At 43.5% G+C, this 13,711-nt stretch overlaps 1 protein-coding gene and 3 long non-coding RNA genes across 4 annotated transcripts; 1 reads left to right on the top strand and 3 right to left on the bottom strand.

The window, feature by feature from the left end:
* Positions 1–398: 398 nt before the first annotated feature.
* On the bottom strand, positions 399–1,750 carry LOC127349278 (uncharacterized). Its single transcript, XR_007880179.2, has 2 exons — positions 1,655–1,750; positions 399–1,550 (listed from the first exon to the last, which is right to left on the bottom strand). It is a non-coding gene; the product is annotated as an uncharacterized lncRNA (long non-coding RNA).
* Positions 1,751–4,328: 2,578 nt separating this feature from the next.
* LOC127349279 (uncharacterized) lies at positions 4,329–5,699 on the bottom strand. Its single transcript, XR_007880180.2, has 3 exons — positions 5,580–5,699; positions 5,033–5,189; positions 4,329–4,705 (listed from the first exon to the last, which is right to left on the bottom strand). It is a non-coding gene; the product is annotated as an uncharacterized lncRNA (long non-coding RNA).
* Positions 5,700–9,309: 3,610 nt separating this feature from the next.
* Positions 9,310–11,188, top strand: LOC139830383 (uncharacterized). Its single transcript, XR_011742282.1, has 3 exons — positions 9,310–9,538; positions 10,286–10,345; positions 10,870–11,188. It is a non-coding gene; the product is annotated as an uncharacterized lncRNA (long non-coding RNA).
* Positions 11,189–12,593: 1,405 nt separating this feature from the next.
* Positions 12,594–13,313, bottom strand: LOC127297435 (cortical cell-delineating protein). The gene has a single exon (XM_051327738.2). The coding sequence runs from the start codon at positions 13,234–13,236 to the stop codon at positions 12,850–12,852; it is 387 nt and encodes a 128-aa protein (XP_051183698.1). The 5' UTR covers positions 13,237–13,313; the 3' UTR covers positions 12,594–12,849.
* Positions 13,314–13,711: the final 398 nt, after the last annotated feature.

Consider the following 13,711-nt stretch of genomic DNA (forward strand, 5'->3'; position numbering starts at 1 on the left):
ATGAGCCACCATGGTGTATGTTGGCAGGCAATGAGAAAAAACAAGATGAGACTTCTCATATGAACAAATTGTTGCAGTACACGATCATGAAGGAAATGGTAAACTGAAGATGGATGGCGACGTGCACGGCTAGTCTGCTGGAGTAGGTGCACCTAGAACATCATAACATGAGGTTGCAGGCTTTCTGCTAGAGATTGCACGCAAAGTGCCTGGATTGGAGTCATTTTTTGAAGGCACAGTCGAAAAGATCAAGGTGAACTTTAAAAAAAAAAGATGGGTTAACAGGCAGCAAGCAGTTGTAATGTTACTTCGTTTGAAATTCTAGCACTAAAAGTTCTGGTTTTAGTCAGCTGTATGTCACTTCGCATACTGGATGTTCGCAATTTTCAAAAAAAAAATCCAGGGATTTCCTTGAAATTTGGCCAGCAATCTCAAACTGACTGTAATTAACAATATTTCAGTTAACAATTTGGCCAAAATTCAGAAATATTTCTGATACAGCAGGTTGAGATTATTTCATTTAGCAAATTTGACAGAAAATAAGCGACAAAAGAAAAAACAAGAATGAACAGCAACAATAACATGATTGCTCAGATAACATGGAAGAAGCTCACAATAATCACGTAACTAAGTTTATATAGTTTCCAACAGCAAAGAATACAAATACGTCAATGATGCATGTCTTGGTCATTTTAATCATCAGACATGCCAAATAGAAAATTGACATATTTAGAGTTTTATGCGGGATCTCAAAAGAAAATTTCCCAAATCCTAGAAAAATGATGATAGAGAAAAGGCGAATAATATTTACCATAAGAAGATGATACTTACTCTGTCTTTTCATTGTAAAAGCAAAAGGGATTAACGCAAGTCTTGACAGTCTTCATCCTACTACAACAGGTGTTAAAACCCACAAATGAATACCCAATGGCTCCGAGCAGTGGCTCTTCCTTCTCACCTACTCCGGGGAGTAGGACCCAAATTGGCGCAGGAGCACTTGGACACCATGTTCCATCAATACACCGGGGACCATGCCAAATACAAGTAGGGGGGCGAACCACTGAAGAGCTAGATTCAGTTCAAGAGGAAGTTTTTTTTTTAAAAAAAAAGTACAAGAGGAAGCTGCTATCTGAAGATCTTAACAACACCAGCTGGACGTATAAAATTATGAATATGTCTAGCCACAAAAAAGAAGCAGCTACTCCCTGTGACACATTACCTAGGTTTTCTCAATATCCATGCTAACAATTTTCTAACTTATCATAGGGATGTGCATGTATATTGAGAAAAGAACTCAACACTTAAAGAAAAGGAAACTTAAAAATTTAAACTGAGAGAGCAAATCAGAGGATCTCAACAAAAAAAAACAAGCAGAGAAAGTATACCTTGTTTGGTGTTAAACCAGAGGATCTCAAATCTTTCATCAACATCTCAACCTTTTCATAATAAGAATTTTCGGAATATGCATTCAACAGGGAACTGTAATGGAATAGATTAGGAGTATGGCCGAGGAGTATGATGTAGCCGTGACCAAGTCCCAGGCTTGAACGCTGTGAAGACATCAACAAGATCAGTAAGATATATAATTGTGAGCAGCAAAAGAAATTATACCACAACAAATTGGTGGGATACCCAGGTTAGATTGGCGTCTCACCTGAAATAGTGGAAGAGACCGCACAAAGAGAGAGAGAGCAGCCAGACCACAGAGAGGAACAACCAAACAAAATAGTGAAATTAGCAATAGGAAGACTTTCACTAGTAGAAAAAAGGCCTTCCATCCCAACCTATTAGTTCCCAAATACTTTGACCCGGGACTAATGGGTCTTTAGTCCCGGTTCTGCTGGTGAACCGAGACTAATGCTCGGGGCAACCGGGACTAAAGGGCTACTGTGGGCTGCGGCCAGGGCAAGAACCTTTAATCCCGGTTGGGGACACCAACCGGGACTAAAGGGGATTAAAGGTTTTTTTTTGATTAATCGTCTTTTTTAGCACTGTAAAATAGAAAATAAAATGATAGAAAATTCAAAAAAATAAAATGTTTTAATTTTCAATTTTTTTGCAAAAAAGTTTAAAAAATGGTAAAACCGCAATAACTTTTGCATACGACGTCGGAAAAAAACGTATAATATATCAAAAAAATCCTGAGAAAAAGTTACATCCAAATTCACCGGGTTTACCTGGTTAGCCAAATTTTAGATTCTCAAAATTCCAAATGGAAATACAAAAGCAGGAAGATTTTAGTTTTTGCTATAAATTGCGGATTTTATATATTTTTTATTTTTTTAAAACTTAACATTAATAATTGCATCCTAAAATACAAAAGCAGGAAGATTTTACTATCATTTTTATCCAATTTTTAGATTTTCAAATTTTTAGGTTTTAGGTTTGGCAAAAATATAATTTAATTAATTTATAAAATTAAAAATAATACAAATTAAAAAGTTAATGTTTATTTATTTATTCAAGATTATTATTACATCATTACTTTTGTTTATTAAAAGAATTATTTGAAATTCAGACAATAAAAAAATATGACATCGATCAACATGTTAATAGGATTGATATGATACTACTATCACATACATGCGCGCGAAGCACTTGGATGCGGAACGGGATGGAACTCAAAAGTTAAGCGTGCTAGTGCTAGAGTAGTGGGAGGATGGGTGACCGGGCGGGAAGTTTGACCACGAGTATGTAATTTGACTAGAGATAAGTGTAGTTAGAGATAGAAACCTCTACTAAACTATGCAAATAACTGAAATAGTAGAAATTCTGAAAAATAGAAAAAAAGAGGGAGTGAAAAATAATTAGAAACCTAAATGAATTTAAAAAAAATTAACTCGAAATAGCCTTGGTCCTTCGCCCCGACGCATGCTAGCCGCCCACGTGGCGGGGCCTTTAGTCCCACTAGTAGAGAAACCCCCCTTTAGTACCGGTTCCAAAGTGGCTTTAGTACCGGTTTTGGAACCGGTACTAAAGATCCGGTACTAAAAGCCTCCCACCGGTACTAAAGGTGCCTCCACGTGGACACGGAGGAACCCGCGGTATTAAAGCCTATCGTTAAAAAAATATCCATTTTTTCTAATTATTTTTCACACCCTCTTTTTTCAGAATTTCTAGTATTTCCGTCAGTCTCTAACTACACTTAGTCTCTAATCAAATTACTTACCCGTGGTCAAACTTCCCGGTCGGTCACCCATCCGCACACTACTCCCGCAATAGCACGCTTAACTTCCAAGTTCCATCCCGTTCCACTTCCAAGTGCTTCGCGCGCATGTATGTGATAGTAGTATCATATCAATCTATTAACATGTTGGTCGATGTCACACTTCTTTATCGTTTAAATTCTAAATTAGTCTTTTAATAAACAAAAGTAATGATGTAATAATAATATTGAATAAATTAATAAATTAACTTTTTTAATTATTATTTTTTTAGTTATTTTTTAAAATTTTAATATTTTTTGCAAAACCTAAAACTTGAAAATTTGAAAATCTTAGAATTTGCTAAAAGTAATAGTAATATGTTAGGACTCAAAAAATCTTATAATTATTAATTTTAATTTTTTAAAAAATAAAAAATATATAAAATTCTAAATTTCTGAAAAAAAAAACTAAAATCTTCCTGCTTTCATATTTTCATTTGAAATTTTGAGAATCTAAAAATTGGCTAATCGGGTAAACCCCGGTAAATTCGGATGTAACTTTTTCCCAGCATTTTTTTGATATATTATACGTTTTTTCGGACGTCGTATGCAAAAATTAATGCGATTTTACCATTTTTCAAACTTTTTTTGCAAAAAAGACAAAATTCAAATTTCTTAATTTCACCGAATAGTAGGTTGCATAACATATAAGAATCTGAAAACATTTTATTTTTTGAATTTTCTATCATTTTCATTTGTATTTTACAAAGCAAAAAAAAGGCGATCCACGGGGGTGGGGGGGGGGGGGGGGTGGAGGTGCGTGGGAAGCAGGAAAACCTTTAGTACCGGTTCGTGTCACGAACCGGTACTAAAGGTTTTTCGGCAGACGCAAACCCTTTAGTACCGGTTCGTGTCACGAACCGGTACTAAAGGTCCTTACGAACCGGTACTAAAGGCTTGGGCAATGCAACCGGTACTAATGCACCATTTAGTACCGGTTCGTAAGGAAACCGGTACTAAAGGCTTGGACGGAAGCCCCTTTTTCTACTAGTGTCCCGGTTCGTAAGCAACAAGGACTAAAGGGGGGGGCCTTTAGTCGCGCATAATTAGTACCGGTTGTCTAACCGGGATTAATGGCCCTTGCGAACCGGGACTAAAGCCCATTTTTCTACTAGTGTTTGTCCTGAAACCTCAACGAGAAGGCAGCTGAGGTCAGTTTGGTTGGCACTTAAGAATACCCTTCTCAACGAGATTACACATGCAGCTGCAAGCCATACAAAATGAATAGTTGCTATTATACAATAGAAATGGCACCCTCCGAGCTTGACAGTGATCATAATGATGATTGCCTGATTGGTGTTCTAACTTCTACCATTTGAAATTTATTCTCAAGTATCCAATTATTGATATAAGTACAGTAATTAATAAATAAAATATGTATAGACACCCATGACCACTCATAAGTACTGAAAATAGACCTAAAATGTGCCAGGCCTGCTCACCGGAAAAAATCCCTCACATAATCACCACAGCACTTTCAGCTCAACGTCAAAGACCCTTCTACAATAGAAATTAATTTACAACAGCATAAGCCTTTGTCACGTCAAAAAATAATCATCAAAGGCAATATGTTTACTTTGGCGCCCTCCCAGATCAAAGTAATTTACGTCCATGGATAATTGTTCTTACCAAAAAGAAAATATTACCAAAGTAGCGCAAAAAAATGTTCCTAGCAAAATAACGCAAGACAAAAAAAAGCCGTTTTTAGAATGATATACTGCAATGGCATTGTCTGTTTTACGGCTGCAAGCTCAACAACTAATTTTCTGTAAAGGATTGACCAGTAGCCTTGTTCTAAACTTGAAGGAACAGATTAGGAGTTCTCACCATGGACACTACATCCTGTCATTGTGGTTAGAAAGGCTCTGAACAGCCCAAGTCAATCAGCTCGTCCATCTCCTTCTTGACCCGAGTATTTGACTTATTCTGTCCAGACTCCATATTAAATACACTCTGTTAAAACTATCTCAATTCAGGACTGGATCTGCACAGGTAGTAAATTCCTCACAAATAAATTTCACGGGGCGTCTTCACAGCAGTGGAAGAAAACAATATCTCTTGGTAATATATTTCTGACGTCATTGTCAGGTCACCATAACAATTATAGAGACAGACTAAATCCGATGATTAGAAAAGGCGGCAGTTTTTTAGAATGTAAAATTTATTAACCAGTACTTCGAGTACTCAACAACATTGATCAACCATGCAAAGTGTTTGAATATATCTTAAAGGTGCTAGTGATGATTCCTAACTAATCTTTACAGAATTAAAACCAATTCCGTAACTAATTTCGATCAACAATCCATTGAGACAATTTGTCAGACAAGTTATAGGTGTCGATACATGGGTGGAAGGAGTTAATCTCTCATCTTACCTTGAGATGGAGTCCAAAGGAGGGATATGCCAGTGCCACTGCTCACCCCTCGCGTGGCTGGCAATTCCTCCTAAAATGGTGGCATCAACTACAAATCCACCATCAGATGAAGAAATTGGAGACAAGAAATACCCAGCCGATTCAGTAATTAACTGTCTGCTTCAGATGCACCAACTGACAGCAAAACCAAAAGAAAATCCATGTCCATTTATTTGTCCTATATGTGTGCAGGTGGTACCTTGAATCGTATTTGGCGTGGACATGAGAAGGCAGCGACGACGTCTTGTGTTCCATGGCGAGTAGATTGGTGGAGCGATGTACAGGTGGAGTGGTTACCGTGAGGAGGGAAGGATGCAGCGTCCGGGAGAGGGATACCGGAGTTGGAAAGGTGCCATCCGCTTACCATTGTCTCCTTGATCCTTCTCCCATGGTCTCCGGCACAGCCCTTGCTCGTGTTCGTGGGAGGGGTCAGGGGTCTGCTAGTGCCTAGCGGTGAGGGAGCAGTTCTGCCTAGGTCGTGGGCGTGGCATAACTGATTAGGAGCGAATACGTGTGAAGGAACGTTTTTGTCTTCTGTCTACTGTTTTTTCGCGATCATTCTTTCTCTGGTTTACGCAGGCAAGGCGGCGGTAGGAAAGAGTGCGGGAGGACGGAAGTACCAACCATCCCACCACCTCTAGCCATTTAATATAAGTAGAGACTAGAACAAAACCCGTGCGTTGCTACGGTATCACAGTAAATAAACAAATAACATGAAGTACTTAATTGGCCTATCTTTTACTTCCTTACGAAAGACGTAGATCCTTGCAGAAAAAAAAATCATCAGGTCATTAGCTTTTACAGCACAAACATCTCAAATTTTGGCTCAATATTTTTGCCTCAAATTTACTCGCATGGTCATAATAAAATTCTAAAGCTGAGCTACTCCATGATTTATCTCATAGTATAATCAAATCTACAACACACACTTAGGAAGGTGAATCAAAAAATCAGAAGGGAAACCAAATTGATTTATCTCATAGTCTAATCAAATCTATTGTACGACCGTACATGTGCACCCAACAGCGATGGCCTGTGGCAGAAAAAACAGCCCCGTTTCTCTTGGGCGTCCTCCAAAGAAAGAAGGCAGTGATTCGGAGGTCCGACAAAAACGGCCGGCGGCACCCTCAGGCGTGGCAGCGGAAGCTCTAGGTGATCCCGATGCCTCCAACGAGCCGTCCTTTTTCCCTTTGTCTTTGGTGCATCTGGCAACCCGCCGTCGATTTCCCTCCCAATGTCGCCGACGAGCCCGCCGTGCGTCTGTGCTCGTCCGGCAAGGAGGCACTCGCTCCGCCACAACTTCCCACCCCCCCCATCAGGCTGTCGAGTACATGAGGACTGCACCTGCGGGTGCTCGCTGTCTACCATATGCCGAACCGTGGGTGCGCCGGCCGCAACCGCACGCGCCAGCGTGATCGATCCTATTGTTCCTTAGTTCCTTCCACCCGTTTTTTATCTTCTTCCTTTCCTGTTGTTTCCTTCCAAAGGAGGATAGCTGATCCATCTCACTCGCCATCGTTGATGCCTCTCACTCGCTGTCCTTTATCAGCTTGTTGATATCTACGATACTTACGTATATAAACTGGCGAGACAACTTAAAACAAACCGAGGTGGGACTAATAAAGACATATTTTGTATATACGGATACGGAGCTGGCTCATAAGCGCAGCTTTGTGGCCCATCATGCCACGTGGGAAGGCCCATGACTCTGGTCAATCAAGGAAACAGATGGAAAGAAGCATGGTCGGCACGATTTCCTACCGATCAACCAAGAAAAAAGAAGTCCAGCCTAGACCCAACTGGCCACCTGCCCGGTCCTCCCGCCAACCACACTTTCTCTGCCTATCCTGACGCCAACCCCGAGCGCCTCCCACCTTGCTCGATCTCCTCCCCGCGTGATTCGTCGCGCCTCCCCTTCAGCTCCGGCGGCCGCACACCGCCTGCAGGAGCTGGCCTGCCTCCTCAATCCATCCCATCGTCGAGCTCGTCGGCCTCCCCGCCTCCTGCATGCATGTCACCAGCGGATTGTGCCAAATTGCAGGCGGCAGCAGGAGGTTAATCTAGTGATGATTAGGGACAAAAAAAAATTGAAGACAGCAGCACTATCTACACCAATCAAATTAGTCGCAACATGCTCTGCCGCTAGGAGCTCAGACATGCTTTGACTTCTCATGGGATTGGACTGGAGCGCGGGATCACTCCTGGAAAAATTCGACCACAGACACACTCCTCACGGCTGCCCGCATCGCCGTGTGGCCTCTGGTCTCTCGCGCCAGATCGAGTGCGCCGGGGAACTTGGCCAGCACCAGCGGCGGGCCTGCTGCGCGCTCCCTGGGAGCGGACCGGGAGGCGCGAGAATGGGCTACTGCGTCGCAGACCTGTCTCGGTGGGAGGTGGGAAATAAACTGAAACGGTATAATGGTAGTTTGCAGTATTATGTATTTTGGTGGGAGGGCAAAACGGTCCAAAAAAAGCGTTGACGAAAATTTTGGCAGAAACCTTAGCTCCTTTATTATTAGGTATAGATAAAAGGAAAAAAAATATGGTCTTCATAACCCCATGTCTATCCCTTCCTGCACCACCGCATTCCCCATTCCCCATCCTCAGAGCATGTCTAACAGGCCCCTTATAACCCGCCCGCCCCGTAAAATTCCAGCGAGATACAGGGCAGTAGCGGTTTGGGCCATCTAGCAGGCCCCGTATTCAGGCCGGCCTGTTTCGGCGGAATACGGGGCCCAGGAAATCCGCCTCGCCGCCCCCTACTTATACCGGGCGAACGTGCGAGTGCCACCCCTCACTCGCAACCCTAGTTCCGCCGTGCGCCGCCGCCTCCTCCATCCTGCTCCGGCGAGCAATTCCTCACTCCCCCGCGCCGCATTCCACCCCAGCTCCGGCATGGACGCCCGCCGCCGCAGTACCGCCTCGCCGGCGAGCGGATCGAAGCGATCCCGCTCGCCGGACAACGTGGAAGATGCGTGGCGGCTCCAATGCAAGAGATCCGCCGTCGGGAGCCGCCGTGCGGCCTGCGAGTACGACGGTGCCGCGTTCGTCCCGCCGAAGCTCCGTGACTTCGCGCGGGGCGGCCGCTGGTACAACGAGGACCCGCCGCTCAAGCCGATGAGCGGCCCCAAGTTCGACGAGTGGCGCGCCGAGTGGGAGCGCCAACGCCGGGTGAAGGAGCCATGGAACGCGAGCATCGGGAGCACTAGCGGCGGAGGTGCTCCGCTCGCCGGCGAGGAGGAGGAGGACGACGAGGACCAGGACCCCGCCTTCTTGAAGGCGATTCAAGAGTCCCTCAAGGACGCCGATGAGAGGAAGAGGGCGTAGGAGGAAGATAGGGCGGCGGCAATCGCCGCCGTGAAGGAGGCGGAGGCGCGGGAGGCGGCGGCGGAGGCCGATGGGTACATCATCGACCTCTCCGACTAGAAGTCGCGATCCATGATCGCGCATTTTGTATGTAGATACGTCGATTCGTATGTATGATGAACGAACTATGAATGAACAAGTTTCCTGAAGTTTTAAATTTACGAATTTACGGGGTCAAATACGGGGTCTGCTAGACGGAACGGTGTATCTACGAGCATTTTTTATACGGGGCGAAAAAGTCGCGAAATACAGGGCAGAAAAGTAAGGGTCCTGCTAGACATGCTCTCACGCCATGCTCCCTCTCATGGCAGCAATCCCCTTCTTTTCCTTATCCTCCCCATAGAAGCCATGGAATCCCTCCCTCTCACGAGCAGGCACCCTACCAGGGCCTCATCCTCTCCCTCCCCTTCCAAACCTTAGCTCGTCCACCCTCATCCCCAACAGCAGCAGGACCCGTTCTTCCGGGAGAAGAAGAGGAGGTAAGAAGAGGAGGCAAGAAGAAGAGAAGATCCCTGCCTCTCCCTGTCTATTTTGCCCTTGCTTGAGCTTTAAGGGTGAACCCACTTTCCAAGATCTTCTCAGGTTCTGTACTTAGTGGTTCTTAGGTTCTTAGGGCATGGGATTAGCAAGGTCAAGTGGAAACAAGATGAAACTTGTTCCAATATTCCTGTGGACGGGCAGGTTCAGAAACCATTAATTTCGAGTACCCAGATGGCCGAATCAGAGGGGCTTGTTTCGAATGATTTGTAGGTCTTGTTCCTGTAATCGTTTTGAGTGGTCATTCATTCAATTTAGTTGAGCGGTTTAGTCGCCGGTACAAACAAGTTTCTGATCCGTTTTCACAAAACAGTGTTATCATAGTTGTTGTTAACAACTTTTCATGCTATTCCATGGTAGATAAATTGGTGTTCTACAGTGATATAGCTATCTGGTATCTTGTACTTCATAGATTAACTTGCTTTACTTAAATTTCATGGTTTTTTATCTTGCTATGAATTTTCAAAGTCAGTTGCTTCATATTCTGAAATCTGTGAACAGCATAGTAGTATTTGCTAGTTATGAGCTAGTTAAGTTCATAACCTGGGTTTGAATAGCTGAACTTATTTGTAGGTATTTTTCTTGTGAATCCATAGCCACATCATTTGCTTCGTTCCGAGCTTGCAAGCTCTGGTTTTGAATTGTTTTGTGAAATGGGCAGCAAAGGGTTGCTTTCCTGGGGTTGCGATTAGAACCGTGTATGTGCTTGTTGTTTATACCTTGCTATGGTGCAAAATTTGAGACTTGTATGCATGTTATTATAGCAGGTTGCAGCAGCACTCCGCAGGAGGTAGCCTCACACCACCTCCCTCGCAACGGTTGAGGCGAGTACACCGCGCAACAACGGATATATTTCTTTTCTTATAATATGCCCGTGTTTATATGATTCACTTATATTCATGCAATGGCAAACATGGCATTCTATAGTGTACATTCCAATGAACCATACCACTAGTATGATATAGGGATTGGTTGTTCTTGGTTCTTATCGATACAAAATCCATCATGGGCGTATCTTCCCAACTCCAATGAATGATCCTCGCTTTGCGAGCGTATGGTCCTCCGTGTCCATCCCCATGCTATGGTCCTCTCACTTGGTTAGATAAAAAGGAGTTGTGGTGACACGTCGCCCCTCCTCAGCTTGCCGGCAAAAGCTCAGAGCCTTGTCACGGTCTTATTCGATTGCATTGTTTCCTCATGCATACCTATTTCACTCAAAGGATGGGAAGTTCAAACATTACTTTCACATGTTCAAAGATGGAGTCATGTTCTTACTTTCCAATATTGACCATGCTTATGTTGTGTACTTGCTGAGTCTTGCAACTCACCTCTCGTGGTTTTGTTTCAGGTACAACTTAGTGCTTGATGGTTTGCAACTGGTTGGAACAGCGTAGCTCCCACGGATGTGCACTCACAGACTACACCACCCTTGCTTTCATCTAGCTTTATCATGACATCTCACATGCTTTGCCTTATGGTTCATGATCGCTAGGTTTGCTTGTTGTGTATAAACTATAAACCATGTTTGGTTTGTGGTCGTTACTACTAAGGTGGTTTTTCTGTGGCGTAGCGGGGTGAGACTTCACCATCTAGCTCCATATGTGTTGTATGAGCTTGTTTATGCTTCCGCTTGTGGTAATCTTATAAATATATTATGGTTATTTCTATTGCCAGTCGTGGATGTCCGACAGTACATGGGAGGTACTGCCGGAATCTTCCACTAGCAAGTTAAGCTTTGTTGTGGTTGTGGTAACACCCTTTTTACAAGGTGGGGTGTTATACTTAGTGCAAGCGTATTTTCATACATGTTATACGGTATTTTTTTCAATAACACTAGTAGAAAAACGGCGTTTGGTACCGATTCCAGAGGGGCTTTGGTACCGGTACCAATGAATGCGGACTAAAGCCCCCCTTTGGTACTGGTTCCTTACGAAGCAGTATTAAAAATGCCTCCACGTGGGCACGGAGGAGCCCGTGGGGCTAAAGACCTTTGGTACCGGTTTGTAACACGAACCGGTACGAAAGGTGGGCGATGCGGCAGAGAAAGTGCATAAATCTCTAATATTTCTAATATTTTAGTTATTAGTCTCTAACTACAATTATCTCTAGTCAAATTACTTACTCGTGGTCAAATTTCTCGCTCAGTCACCCATTCTCCTACTACACCAGCACTAGCACGATTAAGTTCTGAGTTCCTCCCGTCTCGCTTCCAAGTGCTTCGCGCACATGTATGTGATACTAGTATCATATCAATCCTATTAACATGTTAGTCGATATCATGTTTTTTTATTGTTTGAATTTCAAATAATTCTTTTAATAAACAAATGTAATGATGTACTAATAATTTTGAATAAATAAATAAACATTACCTTTTTATTTGTATTTTTTTATTTTTTTCCAAACCTAAAACTTGAAAATCTAAAAATTTGCGAAAAGTAATAGTAATCTTTATGCCAGGTGCAATTATTAATTTTAATTTAAAAATATATAAAATCTTAAATTTCTAGCAAAAATTAAAATCTTCCTGCTTTCATATTTTCATTTGGAATTTTGAGATTCTAAAAATTGGCAAACCGGATGTAACTTTTCCTCACGATCATTTTGATATATTATACGTTTTTTCCGACGTCGTATGCAAAAGTTAATACCATTTTACCTTTTTCTAAACTTTTTATGCAAATAAAGTCAAAATTTAAATTTTTTTATTTTCCCTAGTAGGTTGTATAACATATAGGAATCTCAAAAGATTTTATTTTTAAAATTTTCTATCATTTTATTTTATATTTTGCAGTTAAAAAGGCGATCCGAGGGGTGGAGGTGCGTGGGGAGCAGGAAACTCTTTAGTACCAGTTCGTGTCACGAACCGGTACTTAAACTCTGTCGGGTGACGCCAACCTTTTAGTACCGGTTCGAGAATGAACGGGTACTAAAAGTCCCGCACGAACCCCGGTGCTAAAACTCTAGCCTCTCGAACCGGTGTTAATGCTCTTTGGCCAAAAACCAAAGCCTCCTTTTTTACTAGTGTAAACACATGTCATACAGTTGGATCGAGCTAACAAATGTTGAACAAACTTTTCTTTGATACTTTCACGTACGTTTACATTCAGATCTTAGGCCCACCAACAGACGCGGAACTACATTTTCAGAAGATACAAGCTCCACCAACGTGGATCATCATCATTTTATTTAGACACCACAACGAGACACACTTTTACGAACATACCTCGAGCCAATGACAGGCAGGGAAGCTGAGCACGGACGAGACATACACTTACATGAAACGGAACGGAGACAAGTAAAGAGCACATATATGGGCGTATGGATACGTTCAGCGAGGACAGGTGAAGCCGGGAGGGCAGGTCTTGCCGCACTGGTTCAGGAGGAGGACGAGGTCGGCGGTCACGTTGAGGCTGACGACGCCCAGGATATTGGCCCGGATGGCCGTGCAGAGGCACACGGCGGCGTCCAGGTCGACCAGCCCGTGCAGCAGCGGGCAGCACTGCTCGTCAGCCGGCACGCCGAGGTGTAGTTTCAGCAGGTTCAGCACGTCGGCGCACACGCCCAGCTGCAGCGTGTTGATGGGGCAGGTGCCGCCGCTGGTCGACGGCGGTGGTGGCGACGGGGTCGGGCAGTGGGGTCCGCAGCCGTGCACGGCGGCAATCATCAGGCTCAGGGCAACGAACAGGACGACAAGCTTCTTGGACGATAGCGCCATTGCTACAACTCTGATGGAGGAAACTACCTAGCTAGTGATCTCGATATTTTTAACTAGATGTCGTAGCAAGGCTTTGTGTGATCGATGTTGTAGCTTGTGTGTGTTGGTATTTATAGCCCGATTGCACATGCATGCAAGCGTGTCTATGTCATGATCGATGGATCGAGTTTGACTCTAGCTGCCCTAACGTAAACTGCAAAATTGGTCTACGTGTACCATTATTGATTATTTAACTCCCTGTGCGTTAATTTAGAGCGAGATCTACGCCTGGCGCGGGCGACTTTCAGTATGTCTTCATGGACTTTGATATTTTAAAACAAGCCGCGCACATGGAATACGGCAACTCATGTAGCCCTGGAAATCGCTGATCTCGGAGTTCACGCTCTGAAGATATATATTATACGGTTTTCATGCCAGCACCATGCATAGTTTGGTAGTGCATGGACACGTACGTATGACAGCGCTAGTATACTAC

This window comes from Lolium perenne, chromosome 4, assembly GCF_019359855.2.
Source record: "Lolium perenne isolate Kyuss_39 chromosome 4, Kyuss_2.0, whole genome shotgun sequence".
NCBI classification, from domain to species: domain Eukaryota; kingdom Viridiplantae; phylum Streptophyta; class Magnoliopsida; order Poales; family Poaceae; genus Lolium; species Lolium perenne.